Source organism: Phocoena sinus, chromosome 17, assembly GCF_008692025.1.
Source record: "Phocoena sinus isolate mPhoSin1 chromosome 17, mPhoSin1.pri, whole genome shotgun sequence".
NCBI lineage: Eukaryota > Metazoa > Chordata > Mammalia > Artiodactyla > Phocoenidae > Phocoena > Phocoena sinus.
Window position 1 is genome coordinate 452,026 of NC_045779.1, and position 24,861 is coordinate 476,886.

General features: G+C 50.2%; 1 protein-coding gene across 1 annotated transcript in view; it reads right to left on the minus strand.

Moving 5' to 3' along the window:
• PRKDC (protein kinase, DNA-activated, catalytic subunit) overlaps positions 1-24,861 on the minus strand; it is a 151,149-nt gene that overhangs the window by 45,862 nt on the left and 80,426 nt on the right. The window contains 19 exon segments of the mRNA XM_032609378.1: positions 1,488-1,706; positions 2,524-2,713; positions 4,567-4,774; positions 5,782-5,880; positions 6,400-6,573; positions 7,633-7,782; positions 7,895-8,019; positions 9,909-10,020; positions 10,978-11,109; positions 11,611-11,762; positions 13,042-13,185; positions 15,055-15,174; positions 15,425-15,559; positions 17,121-17,269; positions 18,251-18,323; positions 19,372-19,437; positions 19,618-19,786; positions 20,981-21,159; positions 23,981-24,185. Of these exon segments, the coding sequence (XP_032465269.1) occupies positions 1,488-1,706; positions 2,524-2,713; positions 4,567-4,774; positions 5,782-5,880; positions 6,400-6,573; positions 7,633-7,782; positions 7,895-8,019; positions 9,909-10,020; positions 10,978-11,109; positions 11,611-11,762; positions 13,042-13,185; positions 15,055-15,174; positions 15,425-15,559; positions 17,121-17,269; positions 18,251-18,323; positions 19,372-19,437; positions 19,618-19,786; positions 20,981-21,159; positions 23,981-24,185 (2,801 nt within the window).

Below are 24,861 nucleotides of genomic sequence, written 5' to 3' on the forward strand. Positions count from 1 at the left end.
CCAAACAGCTAAAGAAAATAGTCATGTACACAGGAAGCTGCTCCTGTAACTTTGTTCGAAATAATGAGCGAAAAGAAAAAAAGAAAAGAAAAAAAAAGGAAAGGGGAAGAAAAGAAAAAAAAAAAACCCGAAATGTTCATAAACAGAGTATTGACAGTCTCTTGTATATTCATTCTACTGAATCCTATGCAATGATTTAAAAGAAACTTGTGCTATGTGTATCAATATGGATAAACAATATTGAACAAAAAGTGTGCATGTAGAAAATAGAAACATTTTATAATATTTTATAAAACATGCAGAGCAATGCCTTACTTTTTTTATGAATATAAGTTATGAATAAAAGTACATAAATTATCTGTGGAAATGAGCTACACAAAATTCAGGACCGAAGATTACCTCTGGGAAGATTATGGAGGGGAGTGAAATACAATTTGGGAGAGTTTTTGTTTAGGGTTTTTTCTTTAACTGAAATAATTGTGGCAAAAGTTAAATTTGGTAAAGCCTGGCTGTGGATATAGGAATGTCAAATATATTATTTTTATTTTGTCTATATCTGAAATATTTCATAATTATAAAAATATAAATATGAAAAGAAGTCTGTTGGTTTAGAAACCTGAATGGCTGACACCTGGCAAATAAAGTTGGTAGAAGTAAAAAAAGAAAAAGAAAACAGTCATACACTCAATGCCCTGTGATAGACCATAACGGAAAATATAAAAAAAGAACATCTCTGTGTGTGTAAGCGAGTCACTGTGCCGTACAGCAGAGACTCGTGCAACACTGTAAACCAACTACACTTCAATAAAAAAGAAAGAAAGTAGCCATTACTACCCAGGAAAAATTACTGCACGAGACAGGAAAAGAGGCCCACGTGACCCCAGCTCAGGCGTGAACTGCTCAGGCACGTGGGTGAGCCCAGGGCTAGGGCACGCGCTTCCCACGAGTGGGTGCGGGGCGGGCGAGGGCTGGGGACGCAGAGCCAGAGAGAGTGACTGAGACCCAAAGGAAAGGGGCAATAAAAACGCCAACCGGAGCTGTAGAAGTCGCACGAGGGACCTGGCCGAGGGCGGATGCCATCGCTTCCCGCGAGTCTGAGGCGCTGGCCTGTCTGCTGGCTCCCCGCCTGAGCCGGGGCTCCTCCCAGGGCCCCCAGCCCACCCCGTCAGCCTCCTTACCTGCCCCCGCCCCGGCCCCGAGCTGACCGCCTGTGTCCTCACTCCCCACCATCCAGGCCTGGCCTGACCCCTCTCCACCCCATCCGGACCTCAACTATCTGAGGCTCAGCCTCCACATCCTACCTCCTCTTGTGACCCCTAAACTTCCAAAAAGTCACTAAGCGACGGGGCTGAGCCTACTTTACTCAACCGCTTTCTGGACCCCGAACCGTGCTTCCACAGTGCTGGGCGCCACGCGGGGGCCGGGACGCGGGGACAGCCACAGGCTCACGGAGGCGCGCGTTTCAACACACCTCAGCGACCGCCTACCTTTTGCTCCGTTGTCCACCTCGTCCCCTGGGAGGCGCAGCCTTTTCTTCCCAAAGTCGGGTCCCACTGACTTTGGGGCTGCCCCGCGCAACCCCTCAGGCCTCTTGTGGGCAAACAGCAAGGACGAGGATGAGGGCGAGGACTCGGTGGCGGGGGCCGAGCCGTCCCCCAGCGGGTCAATGCTGCCCCCCGTCAGCCAGTGGCAGGAGCCTCCTCCCCCTGCAAACAGGCGTGACAGGCGCGTCAGGGCAGCGGGGACACGCCGCGGACACGCCGCTCGAGAGCAGAGGCCGCCGCCTGGCAGCAGTGACCAAGACGGGAGCCGGCCAGGTCCCCGCGGGAAGACCCGGGCGGCGGGCTCCCGTGTCCTCAACGTGAGAAGTGGGAGACATGTCACCTGCTCCTAAGAACGATACTTTGTGTCTGCAACAAGGTACTAAGGTCCGTGATTTCTAGCATCAGTGTCATAAAAGTTCCACACTAACTGTCCAAATCACTCCTATTTCTAGAACCAACAGAAATGTGAAGAAATCCCACGAAGGAAAAGCACTGAAGAATTTACATAAAACCACTTGGGGATTTCACTCTACAACTTGTACTCTGCTGATCAAAGGAACCAGCTGACTCATTTGAGAAAGGAAAGTTTAATGAACTACAAACACAGGAGATGAATCTGGTTTAGCTCTGCTTTGCTTCTGAGGTAATAAGGGGTTTTAAACATGATGCACTAAACGAAACCAAAACGTACACGTACTAAGACTCTTCCTGCTTTCTCCAATCAGAAATAACCCTTTTCTTCCCTTTCTTGGCTGTGGTGGACACAGGACGCCCATCGGACTCCACGCTTCTAAGCGCCCAGCATGCCTGCTGGTTGAGCGGCCGTCCCCACCTCCACCCCCAGGACTGTCCCCACGGGACTCCTGTCCCCACCCACCCCCCGAGTCTGCCCTCCAGGAACTCAGCCCCCCTCCTCCTTCATGTCTTCTGGGGGGTCCCTGCTGCCCCGACAGCCGGCGCCTCGCGGCAGATGCGTTACCTGCACTCTGTGTGGGTGTGAAGTCGAGCTGCTGTTGGGTGGCCCGGACCTGCCCGGCCAGCCCCCGCCGAGCCGAGAGGGGCCCATCCTGCGTCCGGGTCTGGAGCGCACTCTGGGAGGCCTGGGTCTCCAGGAACATCGGAGTGAGGACCGTGCTCCGACAGCGCCAGTCGGGATCAATAGAATACTCCTGCACACGAGAGTTTCAGGTGAAGCAGTGGCCCTTCTCGGCAACACTCAAATGCTTTATTTAAAATCTAATGGTCCCATCAGCATGTACGTACTATAACTTCATGTGTCTCTGTGAGAAGTAGCTTAAGAACCTTTTCAAACTGAGTTTTAACGGAACAGTTATCTGCCAACTAGACAAGCCCATCAGTCCTGGGGAGGAAAAAACCCTTTCCTACTCCTCCACACTCTGCATCCAGAGGCTCACGCCCACCCTCAGGAAACGCCTCAGCTCCTCTGAGCACCCAGCCCCCACCCGGCGCCCAGACCGCCAGGCGCTAGGGTCGCGGGGGTGGCAGGGCGGGCTCTGCTCCAGGAGCTCTGGGCCGAGGGCTGGGGCTGCTGGGCCGAGGCGCCAACGGGGCTGCGCCACCGCGGCTGCTGGGCCGAGGCGCCAACGGGCATCTACGGGGGTGGCGGGAGGGGAGAGAGGAACAGCTACGTGGAGGCTGAAGGGACGAGGGTGCGCCGCGTGCAGAGTGACGCACAGGCGCTGTCTCAGGAAGAACGTGCGTGGATTCCAAATAACATCAGGAAGCCAGCACGCTGGTCATCAGGGCAACGCCGACCAAAGCACAGCGAGACATCACCTCGCACCTGTCAGGATGGCTGTCATCAGAAGGGGGCCCTGTGCACTGCTGTTGGGGCTGTAAGCTGGTGCAGCCACTGTGGAAAACTGTGGAGCTTCCTCAGGAAACTTAAAATACAACTACCATACGATCCAGCAATTCCACGCCTGTGTATTTATCCAAAGAGAACGAAAACACTAATTTGAAAAGATACAGGCAACCTAGGACTTCCCTGGTGGCACAGTGGTTAAGAATCCGCCGGCCAGTGCAGGGAACACGGGTTTGAGCCCTGGTCCGGGAAGACCCCACATGCCGTGGAGCAACTAAGCCCGCGAGCCACAGCTACTGAGCCCGTGTGCCACAACTACTGAAGCCCACAGGCCTAGAGCCCGTGCTCCGCAACGAGACACCACCGCAATGAGAAGCCCGCGCACCACAACGAAGGGTAGGCCCCACTCACCGCAACTAGAGAAAGCCTGCACGCGGCAACAAAGACCCAACGCAGCAAAAAAAAAAAAAAAAAAAAAAAAAAAGATACAGGCACCCTAATGTTCATAGCAGCACTATTTACAATAGCCTAGACATGGGAACAACCTAAGGGTCCATCGCCAGATGAATGGATAAAGAAGATGTGGTGTACGTACACACACACGCACACACACACACAGACACGCACACACAATGAAATACTGCTCAGCCCTGAAAAACAATGACATCCTGCCATTTGCCAACAACATGGATGGACCTTGAAGGCTACAAGAAATAAGTCAGAGAGAAAGACAAATACTGTATGGTCTTATTCATATGTAGAATCTGGAACAAAAAACAAACCAAGCTTATAAAAACAGAGAGCAGACTGGTGGTGAGGGGTAGGGGATGGGAGAAATGGGTAAAGGGGGTCAAAAGATACAAACCTCCAGCTATAAAAGAAGTAAGTCCTGGGGTACAATGTACACATGGTGACTGCTGCGTATTTGAAAGCTGCTGAGAGAGTAGAGCTTGCAAGTTCTCATCACAAGAAGAAAATGTGTAACTGGGAGGTGACGGATGTTAACTGGATTTATTGTGGTGGTGACTTTGTAATACATACAAACACCGAATCATTACCACGTACACCTGAAACTAATCCAATGCTATACTTCATTTATACCTCAATTAAAGAAAAGAGGAAGGCATTTAACACTAGTGGACAATGTCTGCTGAGCAACAGGCAGGGAAAGCTCAGATCACAGGGGTGAGAGCTCACCTGAAACTCACACTCCGACAGAGGGTGCTCGAACACGGGACTACGGAAGTCGGGGCTCACGCTGGTCATTTCAAGCAGAAAATCTGTCGCTAAACTTAAGAAGCGCACTTCTATCTTCGGGGAATATAAGGAATTTAGGGCCAGCAAGCGGTCCAAGGTGTTTGACGGCAACCTAGTTTCGTGGCTCCAGAAGTTCCGAATCATTAATCTGAAGGGCAGAGAGGAAAGAAGAGAAGGAGGCCTGTACGTGTGCCCAGCAGGGAAGGCATCTCCTGCCGCCCCCCCACCGCCCCCGCCCAGAGCTCAACGCAGGGCAACCATAGGCAAAACTGTGTCAACAGGGTAAGCTGACTTACAAACAATGTATGTGCTGAAGGGGAGAAAGATTCCAAAATGTTAGCATTATTTAGCAAGAGGTGAAACTAGGTGGTGTTATTCTCATCTCTTACCTGGCAAGTTTCCAAAGATGAGAATACAACATTAGATATTTTGAAACTGAGAAAACATTGAAAGAAATTACATATATAGTCCTTCATTGCCTTGCTAATAAGACAATTCACTCTAAAAGTCAGTGCTATACAATATTCAAAACATAATATGAATATAAAATATTCAAACTATTCTGGTTAAAAACCAGATTAGGCTTTATAATTTGTGAAGGTTTAAGAAATCCAAATACAACTTTTAATGAATTAAAAATTCCAGCACAGTTAAAAGTCCGCTGATATACAGAATCATACGAAGAAGTCTACACTGCTCCTTATGCAGTGTAACGTAATTAGCCCTCGGGGGAACAACTAACTGTCCTCTCTCCACGTGTGATCACCCTGGAGCGCCCTCCAATTTCCAAGGCTGCAAACATGTCACCCGATACTGATACACACAGTGAGACCTCACTCTGGGTTAAATGGGAAACAATAACCCACTTTTTATTACAGATTTCTCATCTTGAAATGCTGTACGTCACGGCACAGCAGAGAGAGTGTGAACCCGCGCCACTTTTTCAAGGCTTTTATGTTAAAGTAACGTGTCAGGATTTTTAGGTCTTAATGTGATTTGAAATACATTTTTATCACACACTATGGAAGCAAGAGGCAGAGAAAATGCTGATACTGCAAATGTGCTTCCAACACCTCTGAAAGACCCCACACTGGCCAAGAACGAGACCCCCTGAGTATGCCCGCCCAGCCCAGCTGTTGCAGGAGGGGCACATACTGAAGGCCGGGATTCTCGTCGGTCAATCCTTGGATCAACACGTCTTTCGCCAACTTGAATACTTCTTGGGAGTCATCATCTGCCTGGCTCTCTGGATCTCTGAGAAAAGTGACAAAATGACAAATCCATTGATGCTCCTTCTGTTGCTTTTGTTCAACCCCAAGAGCACTGTCCAGAATTGAAGAAACAAAACCTGCCTCTTCCCGCGAACTTCCAAACCCACCCTCCGGCACCTGCACCCTGACACGGGCCCTTGGTGCGGCTGGGGGAACAGGGCCACAGAGGCCCCATGAGGCCCCATGAGGAGTGGCGTGGTCGCAGCCCCAAAGGAGGAAACATCCCAGCAGCCCCTTTCCTTAATCTTGTCAGACTGTAAAGGGATAACTATGGAAACAAGTTACACTTTCAGCTCAACCCATAATGCCACGCTCTGAATATTTCCCACAGGTAACACAAAATCAATTAAGGTAAGGATATATTTCAATACACTAAACTTGTTTCAATTATTAATGACATATTTTTAAATACTTTATCATTCATCTTAATCGTTCCAGACTGCTAAAGGCACCCAAACGGTCCCCCAAAGACTGCGCCGTAAACTGTCAGAGCGGAGCTCACCGGTAGTTGTCGTGAACCCACATGAGGATACTGTACATCTGCTCCCGGCACAGAGCGGAGGGGTGAGACAGGAACTCCGCCACAGGGCTCAGGAGTCCCCGGAGCTCCACGGGCTTCAATCTTGCCATCAGCTTGTAAATTATGTCCAAACACACTTTCTGTCTCTCGTCGTCTCTACGGTAAGAGGGATTTTTAAAAACACACAAATTCGACAGTTGTTATTACTAGACTTTCAGATATGACAGGTAACTTTTTCTTTTTTGTGATGTTCTGTATTTCAAAATATGATATTAGGGCTTCCCTGGTGGCACAGTGGTTGAGAGCCCGCCTGCCAATGCAGGGGACGTGGGTTCGCGTCCCGGTCCGGGAAGAGCCCACATGCCGCGGAGCGGCTGGGCCCGTGAGCCATGGCCGCTGAGCCTGCACGTCCGGAGCCTGTGCTCCACAACGGGAGAGGCCACAGCAGTGAGAGGCCCGCGTACCGCAAAAAAACAAAAAAATATATATTATAGGTAATACTACACTTATATAAAAATTACATTCTTGAAAATAATTATCGCGGGCTAGATTATTAAAAGTAAATTAACAACGTGGTATCTTGCCTGGATCCTAGAATAGAAAAAGGGCGTCAGTGAGGAAACTGCTGAATGCAAATAAAGTCCAGCCTTGTTCACAGACATGTACTAACGTTAACTCCTTGGTTGTGACGAACTCACCGTGATTATGTAAGATGGGGAACCTGGTGAAAGGTGTGTGGGAATCCTACGTACTATCTCTTACCTTTTCTGTAAAAATAAGATTATTCCAAAATAAAAAGTTCATTTTCAAAAAGCCGGCAATGTCAAACAAAATAAGCTAAACAGAAAGGATGTTACGACTTTAAAAAATGGCTTCAAGTGCTAGTCATGCACTGGCGTGTCAAGCAGGGGGTTAAGTGCAGCCTGGGTCCTGACGGTGCACGCCTGCTTCCTCGTGTGTCTACCTGCTTAAATAAGCACCAGTTGAATGCTCTATACACAGCAGATACTTAGTAAGCACTGAATGGAGAAAATCAGGACACAACGACACGGTTCATCACTATGGAAAAATGTGCACACAGGCAAGACGAGAAAAGACACAGATGCAGAGGGAACACACACTCACGTAGCGACAACCTACAAGTGCCTTGAGTGGAGGGGAACGGCTGAGCAAAGGGACGTTTTACGAGCCAGCTGCATCCGAGGACGCACTCACCTGTGCCTCATGAGCTGCGCGAAACCCCTGCTCTCTAACTGCAGGTACAGGTCCGCCCTCTCGTCTGCACGACACAGCACCACCTCCAGGCAGAGCGTCTTCATCACACCGTGGGCCCGCGGCAGCAGGAGAAGCACGGAGCTCATGAACCTGGGCAGCGGGCAAGGTCGGTGAGGAGAGGTGGTGCTGACCCCCACCACCACCCCCCATACCCCCCCCCCCCGCCCCGAGGCAGGAGCAGGGAGGCGGCGCTGACCCCCACCTGTCGGCGAGAGGAGGGAAGTTCTTGGCGGCTCTGTTCAAGCACACGATAAACTTGTCCTCCGCTGTGTGCTGATGCCGCTTCAACTGCTTTACCACCATTTCACACACAGACTCCTCCAGCGTCTGGAAGATTAAGCTTGTCTCAAATACACACCAGGTGGGAACTTCGGTTAAGTACAGCGTCACGAGGTGGAGGCCCCGGGGGGCTCTGAGCACTGGGCACCTCCAGAGGCTAGGGGGCTGTGGCCACACGCCAGGCATCAGAACGATCAAGATTATACTTCCTTCTGACACCAGAACGCTGCCCGCAAGTCACTTGAGAAGCTGAATGAAAACCAGCGACTCAACGGTGCTTAGTGTTCACGTCTCTGGTCAAACCAGTTTCAGAGAACTCGAGCTGCACGTGCCCTGCCCATCCCCCTGCACCTGCCTTCCCCCGCCACAGGTCCCCGGCTCCCCCACAGCCTGTGCCCACCAGGGAGTAAGTGCCCAGCCATAGAACATGTGACCCTGACGGCATGGAACAATGAGGGGGCACAGGGGTGCTCGGGAGCGGAGCCCACGGTCCAGGGGCCAGGCTGGTCCATAGAACACGGGACCCTGACGGCATGGAACAATGAGGGGGCACAGGGGTGCTCAGGACCGGAGCCCACGGTCCAGGGGCCAGGCTGGTCAGTGGTCAGAACACGCGTGACCCCTACTTCTGTGTTCCACTCTGCTTTCCAAACTTCTACACTAAATCAATGATGCCATTTTATATTCAGAAAAGAACTATGTAAAACGAGAGGGTTTATCATTCCCATTAAGTTGAAATTTAAGTCATGAGAGATTAAGCCCGGGCTCTGCCGTAATGTGCTCCACCCATGGTGAAAATTAAGCGTATTATGTAAATTGAAACCCACCATTAAAGGACATTAGGATCGTATCGTTACAAGATTGTGAATCTGAATATGTTTTTATTTTACAAAAATAGCTAGTAGTCCCGAAAATAAATTATAAGTGAAGTTTGATTTTCTTGGCGGGGGGGAGGGCGTTCTATTTCCTTTTAGCTTAATTTAATTTTGCTAAATGTTCTAAATCCAAATAAATGCCTTACTGGTGAAATGGGCAGGGGTCCAATATACTGTGGGCGGCCTTGGTGCCCTCGAGACGCCCTGGCTTCTCCCAGGCCGCTCCTCGTCCTGGCTCCTTGCAGGAGGGGAGGGGACTGGAGACAGGAATTTGGGGACCACGGGCAAAGGCAGTTCTCAAGCCGTGAGGCCGGGGGAGAAGACACGGCAGCGAAGGAGAGGGCAGAGTGTCCTGCAGGCAGTGACAAAGGGCCGAGGACTGGTCCAGCGTGCCATCCTGGGCAGGCTGCAACCCGGCGTCTTGTCACCGTGGGGGACAGCTCTGCAGGCCCCAGCATGCTAAGCCACGGGGGACAGACACACGGTAGTAAGTTACAGCCTGCCATTTCCATACAGGGCCCACGCGGTTCTACGCACGTCTTAATGATAACTTATGGAGAATGTGTGCCGCACGTTAGAGACGCAACCAGGCCCTTCCCACAGTCGTGCAGAGTGGGCAGGGCAGAGATGGAGAGCCCTTCCCTGAGAAGCCCTCTCCTACCCAACAGCTACATTACGTCCAGAAGTACAAGGGGAGGGCTCTAGCCGTTTACTCCGCCCAAACCACAGCAAGGCTCTACCAGGGCAGTTTCTCCAAAAGGGACTCCTGAGGCCAAGTTCAGAGGAGTGAAAGCTGCTTACATACTCATATCCTGATTTTTACAATAAAAAGAAAGTTACCACCTTTACATGCTTTGCCAAGTTTCCAAGAGTCCGAAATAAAAAAAAAATCACGTCTTTTTAAAAAAACTGAGCACTGTACATAGTAGGAAAGAGAGTAAAATCGTAATAAATCCAGAATGCCCACTTTGGTTTCCTAGTGTAGAGGCTACAAGTATCAAGGGCCGTGTCAAGTCAAAACTGAAAAACGAGTATTTATATAAAAGTGCACAACACACTCACCTTCTCTCTCCCGGTGAGGTCTCGAAGAATAAGTCCCAGAACTTCTGCTGCTGCCGCGTACACCTCTTTATATTTGACAAAGGACATGTTGTTGACCAGAGGCTGGAAGTATCTATGACAAATGTAGAAAGTAAGTAAGCATAACACCACCCATCCCGTCGTCTGACAGAAGCGTATCACGACTTTACTCCCCACGCCCAGAGATGAACGGCACCTGAACAGGGGCCCAGAACACCTGTGCGGCTCCAGGTGCAGAGGCACAGAAGCTCTGACACAGCCGTGGAGGCTCGGCCTGCCGGGCCTGCAGTGAAATCAGCTGCAACCTGAGATCTGACCCCGTCAGAGGTGTCTATACCACAGGAGAAGGACACGCAGAGACCCGGGGGTGGGGGGGATGCTCCCCAGCCTCACGACAGCAGGACGTGAACTCAGAGAAGTCACTTGTCCAAAAGTTAACCACTTCCCATTGACCCTGTGTTGGGCCGCACGTCCATCCGTGACACCAGGCGACTGGCGCCCCCGGTGCCGCAGAGGCTGACCCTGGAGGACCAACGAGAGAGCAAGAACTTCCAAGAGACGGGAAATGTCGGCAGACATGGACTCGACCAAGCATCCAGCTCTGCACGGACCCCACCTCCTCTCTGTGCAGTTAGGACTGTCCTGCTAAAGCCCCTCCATGTGGACCCCCCCCGGGCGATGAGGGGCCGGAGGCTGCAGCGGTGGCAGGGCCGCAGCGAAGGGCAGCAGGGCCCGGCCACCTGCTTCGTGGTCATGACGCTGACGTGAAGGCTCTCCAGAGCTCATGCTGCTCTCAGGAATCAAGGGTGAAAATGTCACTTCAGAAAATAACAAAAAGAGCTAACACTTTGTCTGCCAATACTACGTGAAAAAATCACACTAATTTTTGAAAACTCACTTCCCTCATTCACTCCACTAACATATTTCTTCAAAATATTTTTAACATGGGTCCGAGTCCTTAAATTTACCAACATTAAACAATATTCCAGTCTCCAGTCCGATTCAGGTGCACTCTAACCAAAAACAGAAACAAGCCGAAAACGACACTTACCTCACACTTTCTATGCCACATTTTGGGTCGTATGGAGGCAGGTCGTTGGCCATTACAATGCCTAATAACTGAATTCCTATGGAATTGTCTTTAGAATTAGGGTCCTTACTGGAAAACTTTTCAAACATTAACCTGAAACATGAGCATAAAGGAACAGTATAACGTGTCACACGTAAGAAGCCGGAAGACAAACATAAAACTTTCTGTGGCTAATTTCAGGGTAAGAAATACTCCTTTTCCCACCCTCGTGGTCCACACCCAGGCTGCTCTGCCTTTGCAGCACAGGCACTAAGTACTAGTTACCATCTAATTGCTGGTCCTAATCTCCCCTCGGCTGACAGCTTCCGGCAGTTTTAGCTTGCCCCAGGTTGTGCCCGGCAGGAATCACCCCTGGGGGGCAGCGAAGGGCAGGGTAAACCCCACACCAGCAGGCGACGTCCGCCCAGAGGTGCTTCTAGTGAGGAAAGCGGAGCCTGCATGCATTAGTGGCAACGCTCCACCTGCCTGTAGGTTCCACTTCGGATCACATTCCTCCTTCTACCCATTCAAGCAACTTTCACCGTAACCATCGCGCACAACGTGCTAGGTGTAAAAGACCCTCAAACGATAGTGCAAAATCTAGCCAATCTATACCTGTAAGGGATGGATAAGCAATCCTTCCAGCACTCAACAAGCGTCTTTATAATTTCAAGGTTATGTCGAAACACAGCTCTTTTTTGATGAAAAACGTGTTTCATTAGAAAATGAAGCAATCGATTTGCTAACACTTCATCTTTGGGGACCCCCTAAAAAGGTACAGAAATTCTATGTAAATACATAGCACTGCATTCTGGGAAAGCATTTTTTGACCCGAAAGTCGATTTATAAAAGAAAGCTGGCATTCAGTGAGGAGTCTGCTTCGTGGTTAAAAGCCACCTGTGCGACTGTAACTCGAAGGCTTTACCTAGCAGGCCTCCACCCAGCAGGCGGAGAGGCCACCAGGGCCCTGCAGCACCCCTGCCCCCGCCAGACACTCATACCCTTCCGAGGGCCTCTGCTGGGACCTCCCTATGCGGAAGATGTCCCCCCCCCCCACCCACTGCGTTCCTCCCAACCCCAGGGTCCCACCAAACTGCTGGAGCCTTTCCGCTGGGGCTCCCTCTACCATGAGATGACACCCACATCTGTGCTGGCCCCCTGACCCTTGACCGGGGAGGCTGTTCCATGGGGTGCAGGGAATGGGTGTCATGGGGAGGGAAGACGCGCTTCCTCTGGTTTCAGCCTCTTGCTCAGACTATTGCAACGAGTGGTGAAAGGTTCACTGTGACTTTCACCCTGGCTGGTGCTCTAATCAGTTATCCTGACACCTGGCAGCTCACTCTCCCAGCCCAGCTGAACGCCTGACGTCTGCATCAACCTCTTTCAATGGCTCCTCAGTTAGACTTGGTTTGCTGCGAAATGAGACGGGCACATCCCGACACAAACACATGGGACAGCTCCGTGGACACACGTTATGTTTAATTAGGGCCATCCCAGGACATCTTTCCATGAGGACTCTGGACACTGTTAGTGCTGATGTCTTTAAGCCAGCGGGCAGAGCTCCAGCACACAGACCCGCACTACGTCAGGACTGGCCGGTGCCCTTCTCCAGGGGCACTTCCTTAGCAATCTCAGCCATCACAGGCCACCGTCACACTCTGGGAGTAGGGAGGCTGGCAAGACGAATGCCAGAGGCTCGTGACCTCAGTCAGAGGAGGCCTTTTCCGAACCTCACACTCAGGGTCTACAGACGTTTATTTTACACATACTTTTAATAAACCAATGATCAGTTTCCAAGTTCCTAGCAAGTTAAAGCAATAAGCAAAACAGCACAAACACCTGATAGCTTAAAACTAAAAGCAAGGCTGGAGGAATTAACGAAAGCAGACCGAACAAGACACAACTGAGGCAGTAAAACGAAGCCGCCTGGGACAGCAGCAGCGCAGACGGGCATGACCCAGGCTGGAAACACTGAGGACGGACAGGAGCCTGGATCACGTCCAGCGCTGCTCTGGGAGAGGACACCAAAGGCGCATCTGCTCTCACCACAGGAGTTGCTACTCCCGTCCATGAAAGAACCGTGGCCACGATCTCAACCACCATGTAGTGGATCCCGCCCCCAACGTTGTTTTCAGAGACCACCAGCTGCAGCAGGGGGCCGATCCAGTGCTTCGCGTGAGGCCGGAAGACCTAGGTGAGAGTTCAAAGGTCACATGTCACAGGAATGCCCTGAGTAACCAAGATGTGAGTTCAGGAACGTCATTCTACGTTACGACTCGACCTAAATTCAAAACAGGTGTAAATGCCAACAAGTATGCTGCTTAATTCGATTAGATTCTCAGCTGAAGTCTTTCCTCATGGGTCCTGAAACCACAGCTCAAAGGAAATGGATTCTTATTGATCTGCTCTTTGCTTAAAACCCTTCTGCTATACCTACGCTCGGAGAAATAAAAACGAAGGCATTCTACACCAACCTCTCCCCATCTGAGCAACATGCAGCCCTGGAGGATCCTACTTTTACCGGCTGCGAATGCACAGGGTAAATTAGAAAGGAGAATATAAAAATTAGGTGCATGAGGCTAATTTGTTTTTTCACTTCTTCCCATGCTGTAGAAGTCATTCTGCTACATACTACACATGCCCAAGATCTCTGAAATCCAAAGCATCTCCATATACTAAATTCCATTTAATCTATTTCAGAAATTGCAGACTGAAGTGTAACTCAGACTATCAACCTTCTTCCCCTCTGCCACCTTCTTTTCCCAAATGTTTTCTCATCTACTCTCACAGCTTAAATCTGTGTGGTCGCAAATTGTTTCTGATCATGTACTCCATAGGTTAAAAAAAAGTTTATACTCTCCACGTATGTCTACTGGCTTATTTATAAATTTAAAATATAAACTTCCTTCCTGTATTATTAAACTGTAAGAAAAGGATAAATTTAAGGCTCAAGCTTTAAAAACAGCTGTAAACACAAGTTCTCATCTTTCGTTCCACAGGACAATGGGCCCCCCACTGTTCCCGAGCTCTGGGAGTGTGCGATGCTGCAGGGCCACCTGCAGTGATTCCAGGGGTACCTCATGCCACACGTGTAAGCACAGCTTAGCAGCCCCCTTATCGAACCAAAAACCAGACACCAGCTCCCTTCTGCCAGCCATCAAGTCAGCACCTACAGCAGCACCAGCTGGAAATCATGTGTGAACCCCAAGTACTGTGGGCTGAACTGTGAGCCCCAAAAGGATGCCGAGGTCCTCCTAACTCCCCGTATCTGTAAATGTGACCTTATTTAGAAATGGGGTCTTGGAAGATCGTCGAGTTGAAAAGAAAATCATCAGGGTGGGCCTTAACCCTAAGTAACAGTGTCTTTATGAAAAGGGAAACTTTTACACGAGGCAGGTGTGCACACCGAGGGAGAAGACCACCCACAGGCCAAGAGATGCCCGCAGCCCCCAGCGGCTGAGAGAGGCCCAGTCACAGCTTCAGCAGGAACCACCCAGCCGACACCCTGGCCTTGGGCTTCTGGCTCCAGCGCAAACAGGCTCGTGGTTTCTGTTGCCTGAGCCCCGCAACTAGAAATCAAGTGTGACCCTGAGGGAGGGGCCCTGCTGCAGCCCCAGGCCAGGCCTCTTCTCCGCTTGAGGGCCTTGAGGGGCTTGCCGTCCGCTGCCTGGGAGGGCCCTCCTCCCAGCCCCCTTCAGCAGCTCCCTCTGCCTTTGCACAGCCCCCTCTCCAACGGATAAACACAGCAATGATATGAGTTACCGGGAATCTTTCCCCACTTTCTTTGCTGCTGTAAACCAGGAAGGCTGGCAGCCGTAAGAAAACTGCCAACACATATACTTCCTAACACAGGTCACTTCTAACTCGAAAGAATTTAATTTACGTGTTTTACAAGAAAATGACAGAAGACTGATGCTGCGCAAATGACACAAGCTGGCGAACTGACTCAGAGAGTAACGCCACGCTCTGACCCTTTACGTCTTTCTTCACTGTGGGCATTTTTTTTAAGTAGATGCATGTAATTGCAAAGAATTTTTAAAGAAATCATAAATTACTTACTTCCTCTGTATTAATAACAAGCTTGGCTAAGAAGAGACGGATATTTAATGATACTGACGGATTTCCTAGTTTGTCGTGAAGAAATTTCATCCATGGAGGAAGACTTCTTGGCACTGAACCCTGAAATAATACACTCAAAATTACTTCAGTAAGGAAGTGGAACCAAACAGCTTCGTATTTTGACACTATGAGACAACAATGACAGGGCAGGAGACGGGTGACAAGACATCACGTGTCTGAGACAGAACCCGGTTTAGGCTTCGATGTGAACCGCTCGCTCTCAGCGTGACAGGGCGAGCAGCGGCGAGCGAGACCAGGAAGATCAGCGCGCCTGCGAACCCACACTGCAGCCCCGGCTTAGCCCAGGCACCTCTTCTGGCCGAGTGGCCTGCAGCCTCTGCATGTGCCGCACCAGGGCCGCCATGGGGGCCATGCACTCGTGCCGATTTAGCTCGTCCATCTCCAGCTCCAGCACGTCGCCTGGGACCTCGGGGTCTGGACGCTCCTGGGGAGGGAGAGGCCGGTGAGGTGGCGGCCCACAGCGCGCTGCTCCGAGGAGAGCTATCACGCAGGGGACCTCACGTCTCCGCGTGTCCTCGGGAAGTACCCCATCCCCCCGCCCCCGGCCACACTGGCTCTCCTCCAGGCTCGCGCTCAGGTCAGGGTGTCACTGCAGACACCGCTGCTTCGGACCAAGTTCAGTCGTGTGCATCCTGGCGGCCCAGACCCTCTACATCTTGAGAGCCGCAGCCTGCATCATTCTTCGTTGCCACTTTATATAGAAAGTAGAGCTACTGAAGTAGAATTATAGAATAAATTTTTACCGATTTTTCTCAGTACTTTGAAAAACTCTGTAAACTCCTTAATTTCCCCTAAAATTTCAATCAATAATAGAACAAAACTTTTAAAACATTCTTGATCCTTTTTAAGAAAAAAGAGCAGGAATAATCATTTTATAAGTGTGATGCTGCACTGAGGTTTTACATACACGTATGGTGTATTTCACACACACACAACTGATCTGGGTGGTTCCTAGCACAGATGGCTTCCAGGAAAGAACAGCGTAAGAAACGCTGAGAGCACAGTTTGGATAAAGGTCAGCCTAGGCTACTAAATGCTTGTGGAGAGTGGGCAGAAAAAGGAATAAAAAAGGCCCTAGTGAATTCCGTCATTCTGTCTGCCCTGGTGGCAGTAACTACTCCAGAACATCTCCTCCCAAGACGGACAGCCCTGGACACGTAGTCCTCTCACAACCTCCGTGCCCGTGGTGTCTGGCCCCAGGCGATGGGTAACGTCTACAAACTGGGGCAGAAGAGAGAGGCGGGGTGTCACGGGTTAGTGACAGCAGGCTCACTCAGCACCGAACAGTAACCGACACACACCCAGGGTCACGAGAGATGAGAGAGACAGGCGCACCCAGCAAGCCCCCCGGAGAGGGGGGAAAGGAGTGCGTGGCCACGGGCGGCCGTACCTGGGCCCATTCAGCACGTGGGCAGCCAGAGCCACCGCCACGCAAGGGGCCGCTCACGGGGCGGGCCGCCTGCAGAGCTGGGACGGGGCAGGGGGTGGGAGGCGGGGTGGGGTTGGGGGGAGGGTTCCCTCTGAAAGAATGACCAGCGTGAGGTCAGCCCAAGCTAGAAACGGAGTGCTGTGCCGGAAAAGCCGCTCCGTGAGCTGTGGACGACCCCGTGAGCTGCTGGACCCCGGAAGACAGACTGAGCTCAACCTCTCAAAGCAGCCGTCAGACCCAGTGCACCCCCTGCCCGTCACCAGAGCCCACCCTTCAGGGAGGAGGCTCTGCTCAGGCCGGGGCACTGACAGCAAACACCCCTCCGGGGGGCGGGGGGCAGGGGGAACGGACAACAGTCAGCCAGCGCGGTCAGCTCTCTCGGGAGGGCCTCACGCAGCTCTGATGCAAACACTGACCTGACCGCGGGAGGAGCCCGGCTAACGTGAACCCGCCCTGCATGCTGGCGGGGTCAGACGCTGAACCCCAGGACGAGAGGCCGGCGCCCTGCCACCCCGAGGCTCCCCTTGCCCCCCAGACAACAATGTTCAGTAATCACCCGTCTCCAGAAACGGCCGGCGGTGGACTGAGGGTCTTGGGAGCCATACGAGTAGCTCTGAACTCCAGTACAAAAGTCGAACTGACTCATCTCCTCACTCAGGCTACTGTCTGCCAGATACGACAAGGAAGACATATAACACGGGCCGCCTGAAGCAAAAAGAGAAGGAACTACATTTACTCAAACTAGTGAGAAATGGGTTTCTCTACGCTCAAGTGATACCCGGATACCTGCACCGAAGGCGTTAGTCAAACCTGTGGCTCTCACTTACCACCCGGATCCACAAGCAAAGAGAGCCCGGGGGGACCTCCTTGCACTCTGTCCCCACTGAGCAGTTACTCTCTGTGGCAAACAAAGGCATGAAGTCGAACTAGATCCGGTTTTTGGATGTGATGCTAACAGAACTTCTTGCACTGAAAATTCTGATGATGTACACTCTGCCCATAAAGCCTAACGTAAATGCTGCAAGAGATAATACTGAGAACTAACTAATTCAATGTAAGGAACTTAACTGGTCCAGATTTTATCCTCAAATCAAGAAGAAAAAAAAAGCTATGAAGAAAATTAAGCAAAAAATTGAAACCAGGAGCGTGTGGAGGGAGAGAGAGTTGATTCTAAACAGGGAGGCTAGGAGAACTTCCTTTAGAGGAAGGGGCCATGCTGGCCTCTGGGGCCGAGATTAGTCCACCTAGGGGAACAGCACAGCAAACTCCCTGGGACGCAGGGAGCAGACATGGGTATAGCGGGGAGGTGGGAGCCGATGTGAGGTCTGGAGGAGAGGAGGGGTAGGATGGGACTGTACTTTCACACAGGGTTCTGAAAGTATCTAAATAACACACAAACATAATCCAAAAACAAGCAAATAAATGCAGGTCAATCTTGCTTTTGTTAAAAAAGCGTACCAAAAAAAAAAAAGCATACCACATCTGAGCCCCCTCTGGCCACCTCGAGATGTTTCTGTGCTGTTAAAGTTTAACTAACTGCATTTCTTTCAAAGTACAATTCCATTTGCCACTTGAAAATAAAAATTTTCAAATTCAGTTTCAACGCTGGGGTATTTAAAGTATTGTCTATTTATATAACAAATACCAACTACTGGCATCTTTCTCATCATTTTGAAAACGTCCTACCTGAGTCCCCATTTGCGGCTTCCCTGGCTTCTCTCCTAATTTCCATGTACCTCTTCTTTCTTTCCATAGGAACCTATTAGGCAAAAACAGACAATTTAAGATTTCTTAGAATCGTGGTCACATATTTTCTATTTTAGTAGCAATCTGGCAAAAATCACAAATACTAACTTTTAAGCAAAAACTTTAACGAAACTTAAAAGCACTGAAAACCCCCTACAAAGACAGGCGGGCGCCCTTCAGGAAGGCCCCCCACCCCAGCCGGGTGCCAGGAGCTGGTGCCCCCCCTCGGGCTCTGGGACCCGCGTGGGCTGCACCCCTCCAGCCACAGGCCCGGGGACCCGCCGTCTGCACTTATAAGCCTCAGTTCCCTGGACTGCACAGTCATAACAGGTCACAGCACCTCACGGCTGCGGCGGAGTTCACAAGTAATGCACGGTTAAGTGTCTGAAGGCTTAACGGACGTGTGTGTTTATTATTTCATGTCTTTAGTTCTCTGAACACAGGCCTAGAAAGAACTTCCCAGTCTTGTTCCAAAAGGGCTCAAGGCGGGAAGCAAACACTGGCCTGAACCTGTGAGCCACCAGGCAGACTACGAGGGGTGGAGGCCAGAACACCAGCCGGCTCCCCAGCCCCCGCTCACTCTGCCCACCCTCCCGCCCACCGGGCTGTGAATGGCTGCTGCCCCCCAGCCTCCGCTGAGCTCGACTGAGCCTGAGCTTGGCTCCTTTGCCAGAGCATCTTCCCCCCAAGACGTCTGCTCCCGGCGCCCGAGATGTGCCGACCCTCCCACCAGGGCCCCCAGGGCCTAACCCTATATCGGGGTGGATCTCAACATCACTGACCAGAGGAACTTCAGAAAACAACTTCAGGGATGTGTCCTAAGAGCTCCTTTCAGTGGCATTTTCTCTCCTTTACAAGTTGAGGGAAAACCCGAGTCATGACCAATTTTTTGTAGTTGCCTGAGATTGTATCTCCGGTCAAACTGTAAGAAGCTTCCAGTGTTTACAGCGTACAGCAGACGTGAGTACTGGGCAGTTAATGTTCAGCACAACGTGTGTGTTTCTCTATAAGCATTTGCTAAGTGTTCGTAGCCTGGAAACACCACGAAAGATTTCACTCACCTCCACTTCTATGGGAAACGTGTAGCAGCGCTTCAGGTCTATCAGATTTTCAAAAATGAGCAAGTTCTGTGAATGCAAAGCCCCACATGAAGATGCCTGAGTGCCAGGTGGTGATATCAGCCGGGCGCTGACGCCACCCCGGGGTCCCGCCCTCCGCGTCCGCATGCAGGGCTGGAGGAGCACGCCCGCCGCGGCTCGGGGGGCGCAGACCCCGGGCAGCCCGGCCGGCGGTCGGGAGGGGCCTACCTTCTCCGGCTTCTCACTGAACAGGAAGCCCTGGTAAAACTTGAGCTCGGTGAAGACACGGCGGATGGCGGCGATGGCGCAGTTGTAGGCGGCACAGTGGTACAGCCGCCTGCGCTCCAGCAGCTGGGCCTCCCCCGCCATGTTCTCCGTGAAGGCGTCGTGGCACAGCCTGCGGGCAGCCGGGCGAGTGTCAGTCCATCCAGGGGGGTGAGCCGGCCCCACGGGCGCCCACACCTACTGGGGCTGCAACAAGCCGGGTGGGCAGCGGCCCAGCCTGAGGGGCAGGAAGGGCTCTACCAGGCGGGGCCTGAACTGACCCTGGGGAAGCAGCATGCGGGCACTGTGAGGGCATGGAGGGGTGGCAGTGGCGGAGGCAGGGGTGGCTGCCACACCCAGGAGCCCGGTCTCGCCTGGCCGGCTGCGGCCAGCCACCGTGAGCACGGTGCGGTCAGAACACGGCCACCCCACATCTACGCTGCTGCCAGCTGCTCCACAGGGCCCAGGAAGCCAGAGCGGTTACCGCCCAGCCCTCGAGGGGAGAAGCCTGCCGGCCCCTGCTACTAGGACGAGGTCCCTCTGAAGGGCTTCAGGCTGGGAAACAAAACAATCAGGTTCCTGTAACATATGGACGGTCACTCTGGCAGCGGGGCTGAGAGCGGCAGGCCTCGGGGTAGGGAGACTTATTACACAGGAGGCCACTGAGGCGCTTCACCAGCAACCCCAGTGCCACACGAGCCACTGGTTCCAGGAGCCCCGCGGACATAATCCACCAGCTCTGGGGCCGGCAGGGTGTGTGCAGAGGTTGAAGAGATTCAGAAGGAAAAATAACACAACCCCCAAGACGCTCACGGTGACAACGTCATCCGCTGAGGAGGACACGCGAAGAGAGGGTTGGAGAAGCTGAAGGTGAGCCTGCAGAGACCTGGCACGCTGGTGCCCGACACTCAGAGGAGCCTCACCAGAAGGCCGGCTTCAGAGGAAATGGATCTGACTACTCTGTGCGTTACGAAACGTCTGCTTAGAAGTATGTGACACTCCTTTAATTTTGAATGATAGAAAAAATAAAATACACTAAATCCCTCCTTACTGTGAATCATACCACTAGAAACATATCAAGCTATTGAGGGAGAAAAGACAGTAGGAAAACACAGTAAAAGAAAAAGCTTTACTCTGCATAGAAGATGTGTCTAGGATAGAACGTTACCCAATAACATGCTGAATTAATGTCCATCTAAGTAGTCTGTACATAGGAAAACTATAAAAATTCGTTTAAACATTTATTCACATTATATACATGCGTAAAAATATACGCATCACAAATATTAACAAATTAAATACAATCCGAAATTAAGTAAACCCTTACTTGATGAGGGTCTTTGTAAGCTCATTTCCTTCTGGGACACGCGGGCCGTGGAACACCTGATTAATTTTAGATTCCTTGGAGTGAACATCACCTTTCGGAAGACGAGAGTACATCACATCGAGCAGCTTATAGTAGCCCATCTTCTTGGTGATTTGAGTATCAAAGGAAGATTCATTCAGCTAAGAAAAGATAACATGAAAAGTATTTTACTGACTAGATGAAATTTAACACTCAACGCCCTTTACATTGAAAATAATTTTAATAAAGACGTTAAACCACTTCAACAAGAGGTAGCCCAAGAGCTAAAACGTGGATGTAAGTGTTGATGTGTTCTATTTAGTGTGGCAGCAAGTACTGACTTCACCTCAGTGAAACTCATTTGGGACTTCTGGCCTCCAAAGCTGTGAGAGGATAAACTTGTGTTCTAGGCCACCGAGCTTATGGTAATCTATTACGGCAGGTTAAGGAAACTAATACAAATTTTGGTACCAAGAGCTGGAGCTTTACTGCAACAAATGAAAAAAATACGTTAAGTGGCTTTGGAATTGAGCAGAGGGTAGAGGTAGAAAAAATGTTTGCCATGTATGACAGAAAAGGCCTAGCTTGCCCTGTAGAGACCACTGTTAGGAAATATCAACATTAAAGGCACTGCTGGCGAGGACTCAGAAGGAAGTGAACAGAAAGCCAATATTGTCTTAGGGAATGCCCATCACCATAAACATATTTTTATTAGAAATACGGACATTAAAGTAGTTGCTGGTGAGGTCTCAAAAGGAAGTAAGTACCAGATTTTTGGAAACTGGAGGACAGAGGATCCTTGGTAGGCGGCTAACAAGAAAACTTAGCTGAACAGTCTTCTGAAGTTGTGCGGAAGGCAGAACTTGCAGGCCGTGCACTTGAATACTGGGCCGAGAGGATTTCCGAGTAAATTTGCTGGAGGTACTGCCTGGCTTCCCCTCTGCCGCTTACAATAGAATGTGAGGTGGGAGAAATTACTTGAGACAGAAACAGTCAAGCAAGAAGAACCAGAACTTGATGACCTGGGAAGTTCTCAGCCCGTGCAGACTGTAGAAGACGCTAGCATCAGGAGACTGGCTGCTGGGAAAGCATGCTTCGGCGAGAAGCCTGAGGGCATGGCTGAAGAAACGAAGCCTGTGGCTCACGGCTGCGCTCGGCCACCTCACAGAAGCCGCGCACAGGGAAGGGACTCTCCTATCTCACAGAGGGAATCTCCAGAATGAGCATGAAAGAGACAGAAGGTTTCTGAGAATGTTACACCAGATGAACTGAAAGGGACAGAGACAAAATGAAATGGAAAAAAGGATGCTGCACTCCCCAAATTCTACAGGCAACAAACAGACAAAGCTACTCAGCTGCAAACACCTGCTAACCTTCAAGAAAAAAGAAGAATGACTCCAAGGATGGAGTCTCTGCCCAGAAGGCAGAGCACCAGGCCACAGAGCATTATTCCCAGGTCTTGAAACCTAATGGATTTGCCCAGCCAGATTTTAAACTTGCTTTGGAAAACAGACTCCTTCCTTCCATTTTCTCCTATTTGGAACAGGAGCGTCTATAATTATCATCCTATACCTGTCCTACCACTGTGTTCTGGAAGCAAATAACCTGTTTTCTAGTTTCACAGGTCCAAAAATGGACAGAGTTTGGCCCCAAGATGGATCACACCCAAAACCTGCCCATATCTGGTTTATATGATTTAGATGATGAGATTTGGGACTGGTGCTAATAATATTTAGATGAGGTTTTGGACTTAAAAGTTGATGTTGTAATGGGTTTAGACTGTGTCAGGCTGAATAATAGCCCCAAAAAGATACCCACATTCCAATGCCTCAGACCTGTGACTGTTACCTAGTACAACAGAAGGGATGAGACAGGTGAAATGAAGCAAAGGATCCTGAGATTATCCAAGTGGGCCCGAAATGCAATCATATTTACAGGCAGGAGGCAGAGAGAGATTAGACAGAACTGCGGAAGCTGGAAGCACCTAAATGTCCATCGACAGAGGAGTGGATAGAGAAGCTGAAGCTGTGGTGCACAGATATGATGGACTACTACTCAGTCATGAAAAGAATGAAATAATGCCATTTGCAGCAACACGGATGGACCCAGACATAATCACACTAAGTGAAGTCAGACAAAGACAAACACCACATGTATCACTTATATGTGGAATCTAAAGTATGACACAAATGAACTTAGTTACAAAACAGAAACAGACTCACAGGCACAGAGAACAGACTGGTGGTTACCAAGGGGGAGGGGAGGCGGAGCAGATAAATTGGGAGTTTGGGATTAGCAGATACAAACCACTACACATACAACAGATAAACAACAAGGACCTACTGTATAGCACAGGAAACATTCAGTACCTTGTAATAAACCATAATGGAAAAGAATTTGAAAAAGAACAGACACGTGTACATGTATAACTGAATCACTTTGGTGTGCTCCTGAAACTAACACAACACTGTAAGTCAACTACACTTCAATAAAAGAAGAAAAATGGCGGACTGTTTAAAACAGAAGAGGAGGACGACAAAGCCAAGTGACCTGAGAAGCACGGGAAGGGGCACCGTGGCCACGAGCGGAGGGGTGCTGGTGCCTCTGGAGGCTGTTGGCAGGGCGAGCAGTCTCCTCCCCAGAGCCTCCGGAGCAAGTGCAGCCCCAGGAAACGGTTTCCGATTTCTGGTCTCCAGAGAAAATACAGATTTTCTGATTTCTATTTCTATTCAGGTTCTGATTTCTAGTTCTCCAGAGAAAATAAAGGCCTGTGGCTCTAAGCCACATCTGTGGTCCCCTGTGACAGCAGCCTGAGGAAACTAACGCACACATCACGTGCCTGCAGGCTGAGACCAAGACATGGAGGCGACGCTCCCTGAGCTGCACACGCCCTTGACTGAACACATGGCAATTTCTAACCACACTGACCATGGAGACCTGTCACCTCTTATTAACATTCAATTTAATAACAGACTACGATACCTTTATAAATCTGGACTTCAACACATCAATGGCATCCACCACAATGCTGCTAAAGAAGTCTCTCAAAGCACTCAAGTCACAGTGCCACAACAGAGTGAGGAGAACGCGGTCCACAGTCGCTTGGCGGGTGACGCTGGGAAGGTCATCCCTCCTGAACGTCCCGTACACACTATCCAGAAGCCCTAACTGTGTTGCACATGAACTCCTAAGAAAAAGAGAAAATCACAGGCACATTCAGGCTTGCAACAAATATTTCATGACGGCCTACTACATTACAAGCAAAGTGAACGCCAATGACTATGAATCAGAAAAATAACTTTAAAGATCATATGTATAGAAACCAGGAAATACAAGGAGCATTTATACATAGGTCATGTTACTTTAACTCATCCCCAGAAATCCTCATGCCTATTTAGGCATTAGGAAAAAGAACTTTTTTCATTTACTTTCAATATGGTCTTTCTGGAAGGCTTTGGAAGAGACTCAGCCTCGACATCATCACGTATCCCAGAACCTGAAACTCATGAATCCTGATCAGACAATTCCAGCCTCTTCCTCAGTAATGAACCACCATTCCTACTTGCCAGGCAGAGAGAATTCAGCTGGCCCATTGTTTTCTCATCTGGGTAACACGGTATATGAATGATCACGTATACGAGTCCGTCTATACATCTATTAATTAAGAATAGCGTTAGCTTCCCCGCCTATAAAAATAAGAGGTTAGGACTGAATGATCATTAAAATCCTTTCCAGTTCTAAAATCTCGACGCTCAGAAGTTAGCTATGACCCAGAGCAAAAATACTGGATTTGAACGTCATTCAGTCACAAAAATGTGAGGTTGCAGGACACCACTAGATCTACATGGGCTCTGCAATATTCA